This window comes from Aythya marila (genome assembly GCF_965140915.1).
Source record: "Aythya marila genome assembly, chromosome: 36".
Classification (NCBI taxonomy): domain Eukaryota; kingdom Metazoa; phylum Chordata; class Aves; order Anseriformes; family Anatidae; genus Aythya; species Aythya marila.
The window spans coordinates 47,809-70,109 of NC_139077.1; the positions used below are offsets into that span (position 1 = coordinate 47,809).

The 22,301-nt window shown below is 48.6% G+C and overlaps 2 protein-coding genes across 4 annotated transcripts in view; one reads left to right on the top strand and one right to left on the bottom strand.

Moving 5' to 3' along the window:
* Nucleotides 1-14,880, bottom strand: part of LOC309889334 (IgGFc-binding protein-like) — a 28,449-nt gene extending 13,569 nt beyond the window's left edge. The window contains exons 1-13 of one of the 2 annotated variants that reach the window (XM_082782107.1): nt 14,811-14,880; nt 13,622-13,675; nt 10,299-11,519; nt 9,401-9,744; nt 8,436-9,006; nt 7,212-7,813; nt 6,108-6,672; nt 4,895-5,484; nt 3,862-4,429; nt 3,199-3,398; nt 2,267-2,408; nt 1,390-1,721; nt 456-1,029 (exon numbers count right to left, since the gene is read on the bottom strand). In XM_082782107.1, coding sequence (XP_082638233.1) covers nt 456-1,029; nt 1,390-1,721; nt 2,267-2,408; nt 3,199-3,398; nt 3,862-4,429; nt 4,895-5,484; nt 6,108-6,672; nt 7,212-7,813; nt 8,436-9,006; nt 9,401-9,744; nt 10,299-11,519; nt 13,622-13,673 — 5,761 coding nt within the window. In that variant the 5' untranslated portion in view covers nt 13,674-13,675; nt 14,811-14,880. Of the gene's footprint in view, nt 1-455; nt 1,030-1,389; nt 1,722-2,266; nt 2,409-3,198; nt 3,399-3,861; nt 4,430-4,894; nt 5,485-6,107; nt 6,673-7,211; nt 7,814-8,435; nt 9,007-9,400; nt 9,745-10,298; nt 11,520-13,621; nt 13,676-13,930; nt 14,006-14,810 lie in introns of those variants that run through there. The other variant, XM_082782108.1, reaches the window with a different exon arrangement.
* A 2,078-nt stretch (nt 14,881-16,958) lies between these two features.
* LOC309889330 (alpha-tectorin-like) lies at nt 16,959-21,113 on the top strand. 2 transcript variants are annotated; one of them, XM_082782102.1, is made up of 8 exons: nt 16,965-17,130; nt 17,812-17,853; nt 17,941-17,973; nt 18,244-18,374; nt 18,843-19,124; nt 20,126-20,263; nt 20,668-20,858; nt 20,995-21,113. In XM_082782102.1, the coding sequence occupies exons 1-8, from the start codon at nt 17,118-17,120 to the stop codon at nt 20,996-20,998; spliced, it is 834 nt and encodes a 277-aa protein (XP_082638228.1). In that variant the 5' UTR covers nt 16,965-17,117; the 3' UTR covers nt 20,999-21,113. The 2 variants fall into 2 exon arrangements, with proteins under 2 accessions (XP_082638229.1, XP_082638228.1); XM_082782103.1 differs by having other exon boundaries at nt 16,959-17,130; nt 17,944-17,973; nt 20,668-21,113.
* The last annotated feature ends 1,188 nt before the right edge of the window (nt 21,114-22,301 follow it).

Below are 22,301 nucleotides of genomic sequence, written 5' to 3' on the forward strand. Positions count from 1 at the left end.
GTGAATGCACCAAGCATTTTGCACGCAACAGCTTGCAGATATTGCACCACGCAAATGCACGGAGCACGTTGCATGCAGCATCCTGCAGACGGATATTGCTCCGTGCAAACGCAACGAGCGCTTTGCATGCGGTGTCCTGAGGATACTGCAAAATGCTCACTGCATTTCCATGGTGCAATACTCATTTGGGGATGCTGCATGCAGCATGCAAGCACCCCAACTACTTTGCACGTGTTCTCCTGGGGACTGATATTGCATTGTGCGAGCACACTTTGCAAGCAACCCTCCCTGGATGCATAACTCCCTGCAAATGCACCGATTATTTTGCAAGCACCACCCCAGGGGTAAATATTCCCCCTTGCAAACACGCCAAGCACTTTGCATGCGTCATCCCATGCTGGATATTCCCCCTATTTTGCAAAAGTGCATGGGCAAGGAGGAAGCCCGTTGCTCACAGCAGCCCGACGGTGTCCTCCAGTCATGCACCACGGCCCCTTGCTTTTTGCAGGTGGATGCATAAGCCTCCAGCGCCTTGCAGAGGATGCTTTTCGCCCCGTCGCTCATGCACACGTCGTAGAGGCAGTTGCGGAAGAAATCCCGGGGTTTGACCACCTCGTGGCAAGCCTTGAAGGGCCCCTGGAAGCTTTTTTTGATCAGGCCACAGTACTGGTTGCCACTGTACAGCTCCTTCTTCTCCTCCTCGCACATGGGGCAGTCGCCTTCACAGAAATCCCAGCAAAACGGGTCGTCGTCGGGGACTTTCCAGCCTTTGGCCCAAGCCACGATGGAGGCGACGAGGTTTTCACTCTGCTGGGGGACGTCGTCCTCCGGCTTGAGGTTGAAATCGCCGCAGAGGCCGCAGGTGTGCTTGTAGTAACTACTGGGGAGCTCGATGAGCAGGTACCAGTTCCAGTCGTACGTCACCCGGAGGCCGAAATCGGTCTCCAGCACGGCGGTGAGCCCGCTCTGGAACAGCTCCATCCTGCCGTCCTCCAGGCTCACCGGGAGCAGGGTCAGCACCCCGTTCACCTAGGGATGAGGTGCATTACAATTAGTTTTTCTGCAATTATTTTGCATCCACGTGCAGTTACTTTTGTTGGGCCTCCTGGAGGTGTCCCACCTGCTCTGAGGTTTCTTGCACACTTTTTGGCTTCCTCGGGGGGCAGAAAACCACCCCACGTTGCCCCGTTTGAGTCAGGCAATTCCCCTTGTACCCCAACATTTCAAAACTTCACGTTTTTGGCTTGACGGATTCAGCCAAAAAATGACGGTCGCCTTGATGGAGATGTTGCCCGTGATGGAAGAGATGGGTAGGAAAGGAGGCGGGGATGAGACGGGTGAGAAAGGAGACGGAGAAAAGCCAATCCTGCCCGTTTTAAGCCAACTCACCCTAATTTTGCCCACTTCCTTCTGACGGATGGAGATTTGTTGGCCGTAGACCTCAATGTTGGCCAAGTTGATGTAGGAGACGGACTTCAGCCCGCCTCGGATGTTGTTCTTGGCCTCCACCTTGAAGGGCACCAACCTGGTGTCGTTCCCACAGGATTCGGCCATGGTGTAGGTGCAGGTGCCTTGGAAGTCGAAATCCAGCCCGTCGAAGGTGTGGTAGTGGGGGTCACCCCAACCCCAGCAGCTGGCCACCAGGGACGGGACGCACTTGGCCTGGCCGTCCTCAAATTTGCACGTCTCCTTGGGCCGGCACTGGAGGGCTTTGCAGGGGTCTGGAAGGAGAAGAAATGCCCTTGGGGGGGATGTTTTGGTGAGGAGCACGTCCCGTGTCATCACGCAGACCACGCGTCTTCACTGGCTTTGAGGTCCACCAAGCGTCCTCTGCTCCCCCCCTTGGGCTTTAAGAGGGGCTTGGCAGCTCTGAGATGCAAATCAGAGCACAATAATCCACCCCTGAGCCCAAATCCACCCCTTTTCAGCTCTCTCTCCCCCCCATTTCATGAGGAAAAGCATCAAGATTGGGTCCGTCCTTACCCAAGATCCCTCCTGCCCTTCAAGAAGGTGGTTAAAATTGGATATTTGGGTGGACCCAAAGCAAAGAGTTGGCTTTGCTGAAACCCTTTATTTCTACAAAATCCTCCCACCACGTTTCTGAGCATCTTAGTGTTGAAATGGGATCCGTGGCCTCCATCTCCCCTTGCTGTAGGGTTCCCACCTCGTCCTGCACCTTTATCCACGGATCCCAACCAGCCCCAGGATCTGCTCTGGCTCAGAGATCCCTTTCCCCCCAGCTCATACAACCCCGTTTTTTCCTTACTCTGGTTGATGCAACCCAAGACCCCGTCCCGAATTTCACAGCTTTCGTCATCGCTGCAACTGTGGCTCTCGCAGGTCACGCCCTTGCCGGGGATGCACATGCAACTCGACTGGCAGTTGTGCTGCACGACCGACTCACGGGGCTGCAGGGCAAGAGGTTGTTAATGTTGAGATGAGAAGAGCAAACCACTAGGTGTAAATTCATAAAAATATGGAAATGGAACCCAGGGACCAGATTCTTAATCCCCCATTGTTAGAAAATTAGAAAAACTGCCTCCCTCTTGGAAAAAAAACACCTCCTTTCCGTTTATCCATTTAGTTTTGCTCCAAGAGAAGCTGATTTTGGGTGACTAAGATATCTAGAAAAATGTGGAAAATGCAAGAACTTAATGTTTCTTCCACGTTCTCCTGCAGAGAGAAAAATCAGGTCATCTGAGACATGGAAGAGTGCTCTTTTTTGGTCTTAATGTGCTCAAAAGGGGGGAAAACATGCACTGAGATCTACTGGAGCAAATATACAGCTTGCAAAAGGCAAAATTGCTGAAGAAAGTCTTGTTTTTGTTGCAAGGAAGGAGTCTGGAAAAAAAAAAAATCTGCCTTCTTTCACCTTCCCTAAAGGAAAAATCTATTATTTAGCACCTTCAGCTGTAGAATGCATCGCATCTATCCGCAGGCACCCACGGCTATGCTAGCACTTTTATGGAAAGTGATGAAAAGACGTGAAAATGCCTCAGATTTCTTCATAACAAGGAGCAGAATCACTTGGCAGAGGGAAGATTTTGCGTTTTTCTTTGTGCAAGGTGCTTTGTGCCATGCGCTCACTGCCTTTGAAGGTTCTCGCTTGCACTAGGCTGCTATGCAGGCGGGAGGAATAAAACCCAACTAAAATTGATTAAGAAAACCCCAAATCCCCCAGCCTCGAGACATGACTACCTTGTAATAAATCCCTTCCACAAAACATCCACATTTGTCCTTGGGGACGCAGGCGTTCCCATCAAAGGTGTATCCTTCATCGCAGCGGCAGCCTTCGGTGCATTTTTGGGGGCATTTGGAGGCATCCACGAGCCCCGCGCAGCTGTTGCTGCAGAGGTTGGTGCACAAGGAGTAGCTGCTGCTGGCCGGGCAACTCAAGGCTGGAAGAAAAAGGAAGATTGTCCCCAAACTGAAGGTTGGGCAGCCCAGGATTGCACCCGATAGAGACAGTGGAGCCCTACTTTTGGTGAAAATCCACCCCAATGGTGCTTGTGTTGGCTTTTCCCATTTGTCCCCAAGGGGAGCCAAAACCCACCCCCATTGATACTTGCGTTGGCTTTTCCATTCACCCTCAAAGCCAATAAAAATGCATCGTATTGGCATTGCCAAGTCTCTTCCCACTCAAAACATGCCCCAACACATCGACTTTTCCCAATATTTTCATGCCACCCTCATCATCCCACCCCAACACCACCATTCGCATCACCCCACGCCTTGATGGTGCTTCGGCTCTCCAGACGCTTGGCCAAGACGCTGTCCCTCTGAATTTATCTTTCAATTCCTCCCAACGGGGTGTGAATTCCAGACCAAGGGGGACGTTTCCCACCTCTGACCCCCACTTACGGCAGAAGGAAGGTTTCCTCCACGCCTCGATGGCGACGCCAGCGTCTTGGCAGGTGGCTACGTAGCTCTGGACGCTCTGGCAGAGGACGTTGGTGTTGCCTTCGGTGAGGCAGAGGTCACGGACGCAGGCGTGGAAATACGGGGCGGGGTTGATGGTGTTGTAGCAGGACGAAAAGGGGCCCTCAGGGACCACGAGGATGCCACAGTAGTTGGGTTTCTGGAAGACCTCCTCCTTCTCCTTCGTGCAGTCCGGGCAGTCGTCTTTGGAGCAGTCGTCACTGCAAGCCACCTCGGGTGTTTTCCAGGCCGAGCCGAAAGCGGTCACATCGGGGGCGTTGTGGCCATCGGGGAGGAGATGATCGTCTTCTTGCTGCCCGTTGTAGTTGCCACAGAGCCCACAGAGGTGGCCCTTGTAGCCCTGGGGGGCTGTGACCCTCACGTGGTGGAGGAGGTCGTAGTGTACAACGAGGCCGAAGCTGGTCTGAAGGAGGACGCCCATCCCGTGTTGGTGCACCTGGAGCTGCCCCTCGTTCAGGATGGCCGGGAGGTTGTAGAGTATGGAGTCCACCTGGGACAGAGAGAGAAATCCCATGGTGAGACCTCAGGGAGGGAGGCTACGGGGGTAGGAGCAAAAAAACATCGAGGGAGGCACCTTCCAACCAGTGTTTTTATGAATTTATGGCTCCCAGTTTGCAACTGGAAGGTGAAGTGGGGATGAAAATGGCTTTCTGTTGGGCATAAAGGTACTTTCTTCTCCCCATCAAGGAAAAAAATTGGAATCTCTTGTGTTTGCACACAGAAAGTGGTGAACCCCCAAATTTGGCCTTACTTGGACCGTTCAGTTCTTGCTTCATGCCCAAGCCAACACCAGCCCGTAGACTTTACCATCAGCTTGCAACCAAAGGCGAGATTGAGCATGAAGCCCAACTATATTGGGGTGTCCCCTCCATCTTGATGCCAAAGTCAACATTAGTCTGTAGACTTTGCCACCAGCACGTTCACGCCCGTGTTGGGCCACCAACTACCTCCTTACCATGACTGTTCCCGTCTTGCCTCGTGCCATGGTCAACGTGAGCCCGTAGACTTCAACGGACAACGCTTGGACGGTGGAGACTTTCCTTTTCTGCCGGGAATCCTTCTCGATTTTCACCACGAAGGACTGGACGCTGTCGTCGCCGGCACAGGTCTCGGTGAGGATGTAGGAGCAGGCGCCGGGGATTTCGAAGGCCAACCCGTCGAAGGACACGTAGCTGCGGTCACCGGTGACCACGCAGGTCCCAAGGGCGTCGGATTGGCACTGGGTGACGCCATCGACAACTTTGCACTCGGTCTCGTCGGTGTCAGGAACCTCTTCGCAGAGCACGGAGCCGTTGTCCTGGCACTGGCATTTCTCCTGCTTGGTGGGGTGGAAAGTCTCCCCCAGCTTGTAGTAGAAGTCCTGGTAGAGGCACCCGCACTGGGCCATGGGGACGCACTCATCGCCACTGAACGCGAAGCCGTCGTCGCACACGCAGTCCTCCCGGCAGCGCTCGGGGCACTTCACCGGGGTGTAAATGCTGCTGCAGATCTGGCTACAGCTCTGGGAGCAGAGCTCGTAGTGGCTGTTGGCAGGACACGAAATACCTGCCACAAGACAAAGGGGGGATTGTTAGGAGCAAGGAAATTATGGGACAGAGCCAAGAGGTTTCCTCTAACTGGAAAGAGTTGGGCCCAGAGATGAGGTTGGCTAGAAGTAGGATTTTTTCACCCAATTCCTTCGTGGTTAAATCTCATCTCTTGCTTGCTGTGGACACGAGGGAAGAGATGTCCATAAGGGAGGTCTCAACCCTTTTAGGTGGGGTCTTAAACCCCTGAATCATCTACTTTTTCCCCCATTATTCCCTCAAGCAACACAATTGCTGCCACGTTAGGTTCCTAATTGAGTTTTGACACCAGTCCCTCTTCCTTAATGCAGATTTTTGGTGCATTTTATAAATTTTTGACCTCTAAGCAACCCAGGCAATTAGCCTCGACTCTCATTTTAGCCAAGAATTTGGTGTTTATTGGGACCAAATCATGTATAGCTGGATGAGGGCGTGCATTGGCTGTAGACAACAACAATGGGTCCAAGCCAGACTTTGGGTGGGATAAAACACCGAGTGAGACCTCTGGTTCATCCCCACATGGGTTTTTCCCAGGACTGGGGCTCCCTGTGATGCTCACCACCCTTTGTGAAGCAAAAAAACCCTCCAATTGTCCCAGCTTACTGCAGAAATCGTCCGTCCTCCAATTCCCAATGGTGACGCCGGCGGCTTGGCAGGTGGCGGCGTAGTGGCTGATCTGCTGGCACACCACAGCTTCTTGGTCTGGGAAGAGGCAAAAATCGTGCACGCAGCTCTGGACGTATTTGAAGGGGTCCACCAGAGCGTGGCAGGCTGAGAAGGGCCCGTTCACTTTCGAGATGAGCCCGCAACCCTTCTCTGCGACCTCCTGCTGCCTCGTGGCCTCCAGCAAGGTGGGACATTGCTCCTTCGACAGCTCCATGCAACCCGGGACGTCAGCCACCTTCCAGCTCTGCCCGAGGGCGTCGGGGTTTAGTGTCGTTTGACCGTCCTTCATCATCATGTCGTCGCTCGTGTCCCCGTTGTAGTTCCCGCAGAGGCCACACAGGGCATCCGCGTAAGTGCCAGGCACCACCACGGTGACTCGGCTCTGCCAGTCGTAGGTGACGGTGACGCCGAAGTCGGTCTCCACCACCGCGTCCTGCGCGCTTCTGTAGACCGAGATCTTCCTCTTGTGGTGGTACGGTAAGTTGGCCAACTGGTTGTTGACCTGGGGGCAAAAGAAAAATAAATAAATAAATAATCTCTATCCATCTGTAAAGACAAATTGTGTTTTCATGCCGCCTCAGATAACTGCAATTTTACCATTTCACCATCTAAAGCATTATTCATTATTTAGAAGTTATTTAGAAGACTTTTTAGATCTAAACGTTATTTAGAAGACTTTTCAGATCTAATCATCTGCCCCAAAGCAGAGATGCCCACCATCTTTGAGATAAACAGTGCCTTGGCTTATCACATACTGACCTCCTGGTTCAGGTGAAGACCTTTCAATGAAGGCCTAATATTTAGGCAATTAAATCTTGATTTAATTGCCTAAATTGATTAAAATTAATTAAATTTACCAGGGCAATCAGATCTGGTAGCTCTGGATATCAGCAGCATGGTTGGAGAAGAATATTCAGCATTATCCAATACAGGGGGGAAAAAAAATGAGGAACGAATGTGGAAGAGTGAAAATGGGAAAAGGAGGCTGGGGTGAGGAGCAGGAAGTGAATGTAGAAATGGAACAAAATTTGCCAAACTCACAGTGATTTTGTTGGGGTCCTTCTTGCTGATCACAATGCTTTTCCCGTAGACTTTGACCTTGACGAGAGCGATGGAGGACAGAAGTTGGTTGTTGTGCTGGCCGTTCTGCACCAGCACCTGGAAATCCACCAGGTCTTGGGTCTTCTTGCACAACCCGGTGAACTGATAGACGCACGTGCCCTGGAAGATGAACCTCCCGCCGTCAAAGTCCTTGTAGTGAGTGGTGCCGTAGGCCGTGCAGTTCCCATAGCTCGTAGGGTAGCAATCCTGGATGCCCTGCTCTACCCGGCACTCTTCCCGGGCACGGCAACTGGCCTTACGGCACACCGCCGTCCGCGTGGCCGCGTCGCAGACGCAACGCTTCGTGCAGGTGTTGTCACCCCAAAACTCCTCGCCGAGGCCGTAGAGGCGGCCCTCAAAGACACAACCACACTCGGCCTGGGGGATACACTTGCCAGCGTCCAACACGAAGCCCTCCTGGCACTCGCAGGCCTCCACGCAGGTCGAGGCACCGCAGTCGGTCGGCATCGCGGCGTTGTTGCAGGTAGCGGGGCAGGTGCTGCCGCAAGACGTGTAGTTGCTGTTCTCCGGGCAGGATAGAGCTGTTGAAGGGATGGGACATCACGTTTGCAATGGGTGGGTTGCTCCTTGGCATTAAGGAGGTGAAGCAGAATGGTAAGAGTATCTACAGGGACTTTTGGTAGCCCCTTGTGGGCATCCTGTAGCCCGTGTAGACTCTATGGGGCTTCTATGTGGACTTCATGGGGCTTCTACGTGGACTTTTGGGAGCCCACGTGGACTTTTGGGAGCCCACGTGGACTTTATGGGGCTTCTACGGGGACTTTTGGGAGCCCACATGGATTTCATGGGGCTTCTACAGGGACTTTTGGGAGCCCACTTGGACTTTAGGGTCTTTCTACATGGACTTTATGGGAGCCCATGTGGGTTTTATGGGCTTTTTGCGTGGTCTTCTGCTAGCCTCCATGGGGACTTGCCTTAATAACTTTTTCTAGCCCTCTTTTCATGGAACTCACAATTTTATGCAGCCTAATTCAAAGTGACCCACTTCAGAGGGACAACCATCCCCCTTGGTGCAATTTCCATTTCATACCCGTTCTCTGCCCGTTCCCACCCCATCTCACCTTAATTCCGCCCACCCTAATTAGCACCACGGCACCTCGCTCGCCCAAAGGGACGATTTTCAGCCAACCAGGAGCTACTCACGACAACGCGCCGGCGTCCTCCAGTCATCAACAATGATCCCCTCTTCCCGGCAGTCATCTGCGTAGGCTTTCAGGGCTTGGCACAGCTTGTTATGGAGCCCGTCATTGACACAGAGGTCGTAGACACAGTTGTCCAGATAGTTTTTGGGGTTGATAACGGCGTGGCAGCGCTGGAAGGGCCCTGAGCTTTGACTGAGCAACCCGCACAACGCCTCCACCTTGTACTTTTTGGCCTCATCCTGTGGGCACCTCTTGCACTCGCCGATGCAGCTGTCGAAGCAGACGCTGCTCTCATCCAACACCTTCCACCCCCAGCCCAAATCCACAGTGTTCTGGGCCGTATCCCCATTGGGCAGGAGAACATCGTCCTGGGGGTTGCCGTTGCTGTTGCCGCACATCCCGCACACTTTGTTGGCCAGCACGCTGGGGATCTTCACCACCAAGTGGTCGTCCCAGTCGTACAGGACCTTCAGGAGGAAGTCCGTTTTAATCAGGACGGACCTGCCCTTCTGCTGCAGCTGGAGCTTCCCTTGGGCGAGGGAGATGGGGAGGCGGGAGTACTGGTTGTTCACCTGGCGGGGAAATAAATCAGATGCAAGATGTGTTGAATTTCGAGGTGTTTTCTTGCAAGTTGTGAGCCTCAAACTCAAAAAAAAACATGAGAAAAGAGCATTTCCCCTCCACTTGACCATCCCCAATTTTCCCCTCTCCTTGTGCAGAAATCTGATGATCAGCCAAGAACAACAAAACCCAGACGGGATCAAGGCAACACCATTTTCCTCCAAAAGATGTGAAAATAGCATTGTTTCCACCCACACTAGGGCCAAGGTGGCAAAGGCAATTTTCCTGCCACGCAAGAAATGCCTTCATGGTTGTGGAAATATACACACAATACACACAGAAAATATGTTATTCTAGTAAAACACCACGATATTTTTTAGATTTCTTAATTTTTATCATGCATACCCTCACAAAGCCATCCTCGGACCTGACCACGGTTATGGTAATGTCGTAGACGTGGACGATCACGACACCGACGTAGGAGACTTTTGGGTTACCCCTGTGCTCGTTTTTGGCCTCGACGCTGAAGACGGGCAGGTCCGGGTCTTCATCGCAGGTCTTGGTCATGGTGTAGGTGCACGTGCCCATGAAATCAAAGGTTTTCCCATCGAAGGTATGGTAGTGGGGATCGCCGGTGACCCTGCAGGTTGAGAACGTTTCCTGGATGCACGTGGGCACTCCTTCCACCATCTTGCACCTCTCCTGCTCCTGGCAGATGACGTCGGCGCAGGAAAGCATGGAATAAGTTGCTGAGATAAAAAAAATAGATGGTAAGAAAAAGCAGAAGCATCCACGAGAAAAGCCAGTGGGATGCAAGGTACAACGGTGGGAACAAAGCATGGAAGGGTCAGTGGGTTGGAGGCCATAATTAGTGGAATACCCCAAGGGTTGATACTGGGTCCAGTCCTGTTTAATATCTTCATATTAATATCAATAATATTCATATTAATAATGTTCATAATATAAATATGAAGATATTAATCATATTAATGAAGATATGAATCATTACACCTGGATGATGGGACAGAGCATCCCCCAGGCACAGGAACACGACGGGTTCCAGGTGAACATCAGGAAGAACATCGTTGTGCAGGTGATGGAGCACCGGCTCCAACCCAGTAAGGTGGTGGAGTCTCCTCCTTGGAGGATCTTCAACAGCCACCTGGACGTGATCCTGGGTGACCTGCTTGAGCACGGGTTGGACCAGTTGGCCTCCAGAGGTCAACTTCAACCACTCTGTGGTTCCACAGAGCAAGAAGCCACCACCTCATGGCCACATAACCACGCCTTGAGCCCTACTTACGCGTGGCACAAAGACCAGTGAAGCCAAAGCCTCTGTAACTGTTGAAGCCAAAGACCAGTAGCCCAAAGGTTGCAGAGTGGTGCTCGGCGCTCTGGATCTCGAATGATTTGCTGATGCTGAGCATGGTCCAGGAGAAATCCGAGCCGGGAACTTCTTCCCACGAGCCCTTCAATGTCTTCTGGTTGGCAGTGATGGAGTGCGTGTCCGTGTTCTTGGCGACGATGAGCGCGTAGTTCTTGTAGTCGTTCAGGCTGTTGACCCAGTAGGACGGGCAGTAGCTGCTGATGGGTAGGATGTTGAGCAGGAAAGGGTCTTGCCTCAGCGAGCCTTTTCTGGCACCGGTGAAGAAGAAAACCACCTGGATTGAGGCCAAAGAGTTCACGTAGAACGGCGAATTTTGACTCGTCTCAAATCTGTAGACCTCGCCGGCCAGGACGTCCTTTCTGGAGGCTGAATCCCCCAGGTGGTAGGAAATGGAGGTTTTCTCAGCCGCCACAACGTAGACGTAATCGTGGACCTTCTGCAGCGGGTTGGGGGGCACGATGTAGGTGTTCCCCCAGGCGGTGACGGGCAGGAGCTGCTCCACCACGTAGTCGCAGTCCGTGCGCACCTTCACGCACGTGTGCCCGCTGAAGACGGCCACCGCGTTGTCCGACGTGATCTTGGTGCCCGACAGATCGTCGGTGCTCTGCAGCTGCAGGCTGTGGTAGGGGTCCAAGGAGAGGCGGAGAAGCGAGCCGGAGGGGTAAGTCGTCCCTCTGAAATAAGCACTGCCCTTGAAGGCGATGGAGACGAAGGTCGCGGCCTTCCCGGCCACCACCACGAATTCCTTCAAGCCGTCTTTCGAGCTGTCGTCCGGCGTCACCACGTAGTACTCGGTGCCCAGCTTTTCGAGGGGCAAGACGGCGGTGGCCCCGATGCTGTAGGGCTTGGAGCTGGTGAAGACCACGGAGATGTCCTTGGTGGACTTGATCAAGAGGCTTTTTTGTGAAACCCGGCTCCTGACGAGCTCCAGGGTGCCGGGGACGTAGAAGGAAAACGTCTGGTCTTTCCTGAGGGTGACGGTGTTGCTGAAGGTGTCATCGACCATCGTCACCGTCACTTGGGTGGACTCGAAGTAGGAGGTGAAGAGGAGCTTGATGTTGGGGCGGGTGGCTTCCTCGTTGTTCTGGGGGAAGGCGACTAAGAACTCCTTGCCGCGAAAAGTTGCGGTTGAAAGGCCTAGAAAAAACGGGGGAAAAAGGTGGGTTTGGCTGCAGAAATTATAGTAGGGAATTCTGCGGAAAAAATCCTAATTTAATTGATTTAATTTTTTTTTTTTTGGTTGCAGAAACTTGCAATAGGAAGCTCTAAAAAAATAAAAATAAATAAAAAAAACAACCAAGAAAACAACAAAAAAGAACCCAAACACCCAAAACCAGGAAAAGAATGCTTTTCAGCTGAAGAAATTGCAGTGGAAGGTTCTAAAGAATACAAAAGAAGGGTTTTTAGCCTCAGAAATTGCAATATAAATTTCTGGGGGAAAAAAAAAATATATATATATATATTTCCCCCTTCCCCCCCTCCAGTAGAATATTGTGGGAGAAAGTTCTGAAAAAATGAAACATAGGAAATAAATTTTTTTGTTGTTGTTGCAGAAATTGCAACTGAAATTTCTGAAAGTAGGGAAGTAGGAAATAAAGGGTTTTTTGTTGTTGTTGCAAAAATATACAGTTAAGAAGTTCAGAAAAACTAAAAAAGCAAAAGGTTTTGATGCAGAAATTGCAGTAGCAAGTTTTGAGGTTTATTTTTGTCTTTATTGTTCCTCGTAGTTTTTAAAGCATGCAGTGAAGGGTTTTTTCCGCATAAATTATAGCGCAGAGCCCTGAGAACCAAAATACGAAGAATAGCGGCATTTTGCTGAAGAAAACTGAAGTTTAAAAGTTCAGGGCAAGGAGGACAAAGTCTGCCTGAATACTGTGATTGCAGCAGAAAAGTCAAGGGGGAAGCACCAGAAAAACAAAAATAGCCCCAAAAATTTTCAGCAGAAACTTGCCATAGAAATTCCTATTAACACAGTTAGTAATAGCTATTTTCCCCTCAAAAAAAATAGGTAAAAAGGACCTTTTTACAGTAAAAAAGCCCTTTAGCTGAGAATAAAACAAATAAATGATTTTAATGATTTTTGATGAAAATCAAACAGGTTTTAAGGGGCTTTTAGGTGAAAACCAATACATATTTTCCTGACCTTCCCCCCATCCGAATAAACAGGTTATATATATATATTTAATTAATTAATTAATTTTCTGGAAAGGAAAAGAAGGGAAAAAGACTTTTTTTTTTTTTTTTTTTTTTTTTTAAATAGAATAAAAAGGTAAAGAGAACATTTTTAAACCAAGAAAGAAAAATCCCAGGGAATAAGTTATTTATTTATTTATTATTTTTTCATGCAAACCAATGAAGTAAAAAGGGCTGTTGGGTGGGAAAAAGGAATTTAGGGCATTTTTCTAAACAAAAAAGAATTCAAGTAGTAAAAAAAAAAACTATTTCTGAAAAATGGGACAAGTGATAGGGGAATGCTCTAAAAAAAAAAAAAAAAAAAAGCAGGTTATAGGTTATATAAGGGTGTTGTGGTTAAAAAAAGGAGTTTATAGGGCATTTTTCTCCTAAAAAAATAAAAAATCGGGTATTAGATATTTTTTCCCTTATGAAGTCAAACAGGTAACAAAGACCTTTTTTTTTTTTTTTTTTTCTAAAAAAAAGAAAGGAACAACCACTAAATGGATGATAATAGGTGTTTTCCAACAACTGAAACACAAAACAAGGAATAAACCTTATTTCTTTAAAAAAATAAAAAATTAGGGAAACAAGGGCTTTTCACCCAAAATACAATCATACTGTCTAGTGAAATATAGGATGTTAAGGTTTTATTTTTCTTCATAAAAAACATGTTATAAGGGTTCTTAGTAAAAAGTAATCACAGGTGATGATGGCTTTTTTTTTTTTTTTTGTGAAGAAAATTTGGCAAAAAAGGGAAAGACAGGTGATAAGGACTTTTTTTTTTTCCTAAAAAGTAGGGAGTAAAGAGATTTTCTTGGAAAAAAAGGAGCAGATAATAAAGGTAATTTTGTTTTTATAAAAATGAATAAATAGGTGATAAGGGATTTTTGCTGACAAAGACACAAACTAAAGATTTTTGCAGAGAAAAAAAAAATAATTTTTTTTTTAGAAAAAAAAGGAATAAGGGTTTCTTACTGCAGAAATGCACCAATTTCCCCCCAAAACAAGCCCCATCCTCAGAAAAATGGCATTTTTTGGATGAACAGGGTCATATCATCACTCACCACACATCAGGGACAGCCAGGCTGGGAGCCACCACATCCTGCCCATCGCCATCGCTGGATAAAAAAAACGCCAAGAAAAAGTTAAAAAGAGGCAAAAAAAATGAGCTTAGGGTTGAGCAAGAGCTTGGTGGGGACCTCGATGTCCCATCTTAGCTCAAAACTACCCCAAAGTGATGTTTTTTAAATTTTTTAGGGGGATGAGCCCCACCCTCACCCCATTGCCACCACGTCCAACCCAACACCTGAAGCTCCTCTTGATGCCACCTCCAAAACCTCGTCCTTTCCCTTATTTCCATCAACTCCACCCACCTGGTAACCTTCCACCAAGCCTCCTATGGATGAATCCACCCCCAAATCGTTGAAATTTGGGACAAAAAGGGGCCAAAGTGCAGGTGCAAGCCCCCTGCCCACCTCCAGATGCTCTCAGAAGTGCGGGTTCCTCTCCATCACCCAAGGTCCGTTGGGTTTAGCACCCAACTGATCGGACCAACAGGGACCGGGTGTTTTGGCTGGGCTTGGGTTGGGGAAATAAATCCCTTTTTAATTAATTTGTGGTTGATTTAACCCAGCTGGGACCCCTGCTGGTTGGGTGGAGGTATCACCGACGCTTCATTTTGCTCATGCGGGATGTGTTAGGGGCTCCCAGTAGAACCCGGGATGAGGATGAGGATGGGGATGAAGATGATGAAGATGATGAAGATGATGAAGATGATGATGATGATGATGATGATGGAGATGAGGTTGGGGATGGAGATGAAGATGAGGGTGGGGATGGAGATGAAGATGAGGTTGGGGATGGAGATGAGGATGAGAATGAAGATGGGGATGAAGATGAGGATGGGGATGAGGCTGAGGATGGGGATGAGGCTGAGGATGATGATGATGGAGATGAAGATGACAGTGGGGATGGAGATGAAGTTGAGGTTGGGGATGGGGATGAAGATGAGGATAAAGATGAAGATGGGGATGAGGATGACGATGGAGCTGGGGCTGGGGATGAAGATGGGGATGGGGATGAAGACTGGGACGGGGATGAGGATGGGATGAGGATGATGATGAAGAAAATAATGAGGATGGGGTTGATGATGAAGATAACAATGGGGACGGGGATGGAGATGAAAATGGGAATGAGGAGAAACGTAAATGTAAGAAAAAGAGCAGAAAGTCGCTTAAAAATGGAGCCACTTACTGATAGGCTCAGCGCAGCTCTTTGCTCTCCCCGAAGCCCATGGAAACGTGAGGATGGAGGGGAAAAAAGTGCAGGGTTGGTCCCAAATCCTCCCTTTTTATAATCAGATGGGACCAATCTGTGTTTTCCTGAGAATCTTCTTGCAGAACTCACCCGGGACCACGGGGGGGGAAAGGAATTGGCTCTGAAAAAGACAGATTTTGGCTGATTCGAGAGAATCCTGTGGAGGGGGATAGGGCAGGAGCTGCCGAGATCTCACGTGGCTCGTGGAGGTCAAGTTGCAAAACAACCCCGGGTTTCCTGAAAATGAGGATATCTGGGGCACATGGTGAGCCAGGATCTGAAGATAAGCAGCTGGTTTCCCTCACCCTTGCAATGCTTTCCTTGGAAAAAAAAAAAAGTTTGCAGGGGAACCTTGTGATGGGTGCAGGATCCATGGGAAAGTTTGCAATGGGTGCAGGATCCATGGGAAATCTTGCAATGGGTGCAGGATCCATGGGGAACATTGCAATGGGTGCAGGATCCACGGGAAACCTTGCAATGGGTGCAGGATCCATGGGAAAGTTTGCAATGGGTGCAGGATCCATAGAAAATCTTGCAATAGGTGCAGGATCCATGGAGAAACTTGCAATTGGTGCAGGATCCATGGGGAACCTTGCAATGGGTGCAGGATGCACAGGAAACCTTGCAGTAGGTGCAGAATCTGCAAGTGACCCTGCAATGGGTGCAGGATCCATGGGGAACCTTGCAATGGGTGCAGGATCCACGGGAAATCTTGCAACGGGTGCAGGATCCAACACGGGACATTGCAATGGGTGCAGGATCTGCAGGTGACCTTGCAATGGGTGCAGGATCCATGGGAAACCTTGCAATGGGTGCAGGATCCATGGGAAATCTTGCAACGGGTGCAGGATCCATGGGGAACCTCGCAGTAGGTGCAGGATCTGCAGGTGACCCTACAATGGGTGCAGGATCCACAGGAAACCTTGCAATGGGTGCAGGATTCTCAGGGAAACTTGCAATGGGTGCAGGATCCATGGGGAACTTTGCAATGGGTGCAGGATCCATGGAGAACCTTGCAATGGGTGCAGGATCCAACACGGGACATTGCAATGGGTGCAGGATCCATGGGAAACCTTGCAAAGGGTGCAGGATCTGCAGGTGACCTTGCAATGGGTGCAGGATCCACGGGAAACCTTGCAATAGGTGCAGGATCCATGAGGAGCATTGCAATGGGTGCAGGATCCACGGGAAACCTTGCAATGGGTGCAGGATGCACAGGAAACCTTGCAGTAGGTGCAGAATCTGCAAGTGACCCTGCAATGGTTGCAGGATCCACGGGGAACTTTGCAATGGGTGCAGGATCCATGGGGAACCTTGCAATGGGTGCAGGATCCATGGGGAACCTTGCAATGGGTGCAGGATCCACGGGGAACTTTGCAATGGGTGCAGGATTCATGGAGAACCTTGCAATGGGTGCAGGATCTGCAGGTGACCTTGCAATGGGTGCAGAATCCATGGGGAACCTTGCAATGGGTGCAGGATCCATGGGAAATCTTGCAACGGGTGCAGGATCCATGGGGAACCTCGCAGTAGGTGCAAAATCTGCAAGTGACCCTGCAATGGGTGCAGGATCCACGGGAAACCTTGCAATGGGTGCAGGATTCTCAGGGAAACTTGCAATGGGTGCAGGATCCATGGGGAACTTTGCAATGGGTGCAGGATCCACGGGAAACCTTGCAATCGGTGCAGGATCCAACACAGGACATTGCAATGGGTGCAAGACCCATGGAGAACATTGCACTGATTGTATAACCTGTGGCCACCCCAATTAGCATTATTTCTTTTTTTTTTTTTTGGCTATGGCAAATAAACCCCGCTGAGCGCACAACATCCCCAGCTGCAGCCCAGCACCCTTTGAAATGGTGTTTTTTTTCTCTCTTTCGCTGGAAAAATCCCATCTGGGAGTCCTCAGGAACGACCACCCCCCTCCCCACATCTGCTCCACCTCCTTGCCAAAACCTCACGTAGGATAATGAAAAACATCGGGAGGAGCCAAGTGTCTCCCAGGTCCCGAAATCTTCCCCTGAGATCCCAGGGGACTGCGGTTCCACGCTGCCTTGATGGGCAGAAATTTGGCAGATTCCACTGCGTTTCTGCTTTTTTTTTATGGCAGAGGGAGGCCGTGAGGGCTGCGTGTTAAAAGAAGGGTCAGGATCTGCTGGAAAACTCATTTCTTGGTGGCCACGCTCGTGTCAGTCCCTCTTTTCAGCCCTCTTCGCCTTTCCATTGTGAAATCGGGACACAATGAGATATCGAGGTAAGAGAATTATTTTTTCTCCCCCTTGATTCCTCTCTAAATTGCTTAAAATTGCATAAACCGAGCAGTCTGCTCCTGAGGAAGCACCAGATTTGGTGCAAAAAAATGATTGTTCTGTTTGTTTTGCAAAATACTCATCAAATCATCCTAATGACATCATGCATCCTCTGCCCTGCCTCAGTTTCTCTTTTTCCATCCATCCAAAAAAACTATTTATTATTATTATTATTATTATTATTATTATTATTATTATTATTATTATTATTATTATTATTATTATTATTATTATTTAATGTGCGTGTGTTTATGTGTTTTCACCAAAATCCCACCAATTTATGGCTAGGTTTGCTCCAGGGAGTGATTCCTATGGGTTCAGTCCCCAGACTGGGGCAAAAAGGGGTGATTAAAAGGTTGAAATGCTCAGGTGAAATCTGCTTTTTCTCAACTGCCAATAAAAATAAAAATAAAATAAAATAAAATAAAATAAAAATAAAAATAAAAATAAAATCCTTCTTGGCCAGGCAATGCTTTGAGGACCAACCAAAATAACTCATCGTGTTGTGGGTGAAAATTGCTATGAAAAAGGCTGTTATTTTAATGAGAAACCTTTCACCTACAGAGCATCATCAGGCTGCTTGATCATTGCAATTAAAAATTTACAGAATTTTTACATTTTTGCAGGGGCTGGGATGAAGTCCTTCACTTTCCTGCTCCTGCTGTTGGGTATGTGGGGAAAAAAAATGGGATTTCTTCCAGGGATGCTGTTAGATGGAAACGTGGTGGTTAATATTTTCCCCCTCTCCTTTCCAGAAGCTGTGGTAAACGTCCAACCGGTGCAAGAAAGTGAGTTTTTGGGCAGTGGGATTTACTTTAATAGATGATATTCTCACCCAAAAATGTGTCTGTTTCTGCTTTGGTTTGGGAAGGTGGAAGGGAGTGGGGCTTTCTCATGGATATATGGAAATGCAAGTTTATTATTATTTTTTTTAAGAGTCCCAGACCTGATGAGCTTCACCCCAAAATGCATGAGGCTGGGAGGGGCTGGGGTGGGGTGGACAACGTGGATGGGGCAGGGGTTGGTCCTGCATTACCTCTACCTCTGCCTTCCTGCAGCATCCCTGTTCTACCCCTATGGTTTGGACCAGAAAGACCACAAAAACCCCAAACTTGATGATGGTTCATCGAAGAAGCTGTCCCTCGCCGTGCCCTTCACCTTCTATAACAAAAAGTACCAAACCCTTTATGTACGTGAGCCAAAATTTGTGTGTCCTCCTTGCATGTCTCTCCATTTTCCATCTTTCCCTCATTTTTTTTTTGCTCCCCTTGTCAATCCATTTTGTCACGGGCCCACCCTGAAGTCAACCCTTCCACAGGAGTGACCCACAGAAGACCTAATATGAGTTTTTCTGGTGCATCAAAGCATCCTTGTAGGGTTAGTGGGTCTTGGAGGAGCACTACACCCTTGGGTATGGCCAAGTTGACTTGTGCTACATCCCATCTTCCCCTTGGTTTTGATAGAGCTGTAGAGGCAATAGTGACCTAAATACCTCCAATATGGTCCTAGAGATGTAAAATTTGCTGGTGAGAGCATATCCAGGTCCTGCATCCATCTCTAGAAGCCTGCAAGCAAGAGGACAAGGAGTTGACCTCATATTAGGGCTCCAACATAGCTGGTTGCTGCCCCACCAGCGTTAATCCAGTTTCTTTTGCAGGTGAACAACAACGGCGTGATTTCTTTCGGCAGTCGGGTCAACCAGTACACCCCCGACCCCTTCCCCCTGGCCGACGGGCGCTCCTTTGTGGCGCCGTACTGGGGGGACGTGGACAACGTGCTGGGAGGGGACGTCTTCTACCGCGAGACCACGGACCCGGAGCTGCTGGGGCTCATCACCAAGCAAATCAACCAATATTTCCCCGACATCCCCTTCACTGCCACGTGGGCTTTCGTGGCCACCTGGGAACACGTGGCCTACTACGGCTCCACCTCCAACAAGGTAAGGTCCACAATTAAGGTCAAACAAGGTCCTATGTGCAAAAATTATTTTATTCTACCTCGCTCCATGCAGAGAAACACGTGGACACGGGCAAAAGTGTTGTGGAAGCAGAATGAATTAGGCCCTCAGACTGGTCATCAGGATCAAAGACATCCTAAACCAAAGACCTTTGGCCTTTGTAACCCATTCATTGCTCTTATAACCTCTGTGCTGGCCTTCATGCTCCATTTTGTTGGCCTTCATGTCCCATTTGTTGGCCTCATGACCCTTATATTGGCCTTAAGATCCACTCTTTGGCCTTAAGATCCACTCATTGGCCTGGAGGTCCACTCACTGGCCTTTCCGACCTATTTGTTGGCCCATTCATTGGCTTTCAGATCCCCCATTTTGTCCCTTTCATTGTCTTTATGACCAATTTCTTGGCCTGCACAGCTCACGTATTGGCTTTATGGCCCACTCATTGGACCCCGTGACTCATTTGTTTGCTTTTATTGGCCTTCACAACCCATTTGTTGGCTTTCATGAACCATCTGTTGGCCTTATGACCCATCCATTGGCCTTTGCCACCCACTCTTTTGCCGTCGTGCCTTTTGAGGTGAACACGTGTCCCCCAGTCCCCCCGTTCTACCTGCCAACCCTGGACATCCACACAAAACCCCAAAGAGCTCCCCAACCATCCCAAAGTGCTGACATGCAGGTGTTGTATCCAAACCTTTACTCCTTGATTAATTTACATTTTTTTTTCCTGTGTGGAATGTCAGCTTTTCCACCACACCATCCCTCTGGGCGCCCCGTGCAGAGAAAGAGGCTCTGGTAGAGCACCAAAAATATTTCTCTGGAGGTAGATGTGAAAAAAACTACTTGGATAACCACGGCTTGACCAAGATGGCCTCTTGGCATGGGTCTAGGCGAGGAGTCTGCACTCATTTACACGTGCCAGGGTCCCATCCATACCTGCTCATCCCTCTTCTGATGGTGTTATTTGCTCTTTTCTTTCCCAGGGGAACACCTTCCAAGCTGCCCTGACCACCAACACCGAGACGTCCTTCATCATCCTCAACTACAAGGACATCCAGTGGACCACGGGGGCGGCGAGCGGTGGTGACGCCGAAACAGGCCTCGGAGGGACCCCGGCCCACGTACGTGGGGCTGAATTAAAGGCAGAGGGAAATGGGATGAAGGGAATCAAGGAAAAAGGGAGGAGGTTGACCTGCAGCATCATTTAGGAACACCTTCAGGTTCACCAGGTGGATAGCCCATAATATTCTTGGAGGGGACATCAGGTTGACCAGAGGTAGGAGGTTGCCCTGCTCCATTTTTGGTGGGCCAACTACACCAGGTTTGCCAAAAAATAGAGGGCAGCCCCTTAACTTTTTGGAGAGGACAAGAACTGAGATGGGCCCGTAACATATTTTGGGGTCAACAACGCCAACAGTAGGAGGTTGGGGTCAACAGCACCAACAGTAGAAGGTTGTCCCATACAATTAATTCCCTGTAGGGTGGTGTTTAAGCCCCAAATCCTTCTTTTTTTTCCTATTTTTAGGCTGGCTTCAACAGCGGAGATGAAACCAACTACTACAACATCCCCGGCTCCCGCACCGACGCCGTCATAAACATCACCAAGACCTCCAACGTCAACATCCCGGGGCGCTGGGTCTTCCAGGTGGATAACTTCAAGGTGACGGGCGTCCCCACTGAGATGCCCAAGGTCGCCGACAGCAACAACTGCTGGTTGTGAGTCAGTTTTGTTTTTTTTTGAGGTGTGAATCTAGGAAAAAAAAAAAAAGAGAATTGCAAAAGTAAGGATTTGGAAATTGGTATTATCTTCCCCAGTACTCCGGCTTGCATGAATCTTGATTTTTTCCTGCAGATAAACCAATGCAACTGGGACAGAAGGACTGTCCCCATTGCTCCTGTCCCCATTTTCCCCCTGTCAAACGTGTGCAACAGCCTCTGCCAGAGCAATAAAATTGCAGTCGAGACATCGTGGCTCCTGTGTCGTCTCCATTTCTCACGTGTCCGTGTGCATTTAGGGATTTTTGGAATTTATGTGTCTGAATTTATGCTCTTTGTGTGCACGCATTTAGTTTTTTTTTTTTTTTTTAATATCACGTACATTAATTAATTGATTTATTTATTTTGGCCTCAGTGCATGTGCATTTATGTTTATTTATTTATTTTTTTAGTCTGTACATGCAAATTTATGGGTATATTTTGCCCTTTGTTAACAAATTTAAGTTTTTTTGTGTGTGTGTGTGTGTGAAAAAATCTATGATTTTTTGGCTATGTGCACAATTTTATTATTATTTTTTTGACTTTGTGTGTACAAATCTATGATTTTTGCACTCCACGTGCATGAGTTTATGATTCCTTGTATTATATGCATGCATACCCCCCCCCCCTCCAGCCTCATCCCTTTACCATTCTGCACGAATTTAGGACTTTTGGCCTCTGGGAGCATCAGGGGTCTATTTCTGATCTCCAGCGCTCCCTGCCTGCAAAAAGAGAAAATTCAAGTGAATTTGGAAAAAAAGAAAGAGAGAGAAAAAAAAAAGAAAAACCCCAAATTTGGCAGCTCCGAGCAGCAACAATGGGTGCAAAAATAAAACCCTCAAAACACACAGACAAATTTCCCAAATGCTCTGATTTCATTATGCTTTATTTATAATCCTCAATTTTTCCCTATTTCTTGGCATTTTCATGCAGGGACGTGAAGTCTGCCAATAGCCCAAATGACTAATTTAGGGGAAAAATACTAATTTTACGGGAAAAAAATCACCGAAATGACAAAGTGTTTTTTTTTTATTATTATTATTTTTTCCCTAAAGAAAAAGTGGTTGTGGGAATGTGAGCATGCAACGCAACACAAAACTCAACACATGCTAGGTGTGCACACAACATTGATGTGCACAACATGTGTGAACACACGTGTTTGTGAGTGCACATGCACACGCTGGATGTGTGCACTGCACATGGATGTGCAAAATGCACTTTTGCACACAACGTGCAACACAACGCATGCATGCAACGTGACACACAAGCACACAACACCCTAAGTGTGCACACACCACACGCAAATGTGCACAAAACACCCCCAAAAAACACCTGAGTCCCCAATTTGTCATCCTCCCCCCTAATACTTTGCAAAAAGAAAAATGAGCTCTTCTTGCAAAAATT

Excerpts from the sequence above, each read along its gene's own strand:
- LOC309889330 (XM_082782102.1), top strand. Across the intron at positions 17,974-18,243 it reads CGTCCAACCGGTGCAAGAAA|CATCCCTGTTCTACCCCTAT; the intron begins GTGAGTTTTTGG and ends GCCTTCCTGCAG. Across the intron at positions 20,264-20,667 it reads TCGGAGGGACCCCGGCCCAC|GCTGGCTTCAACAGCGGAGA; the intron begins GTACGTGGGGCT and ends TCCTATTTTTAG.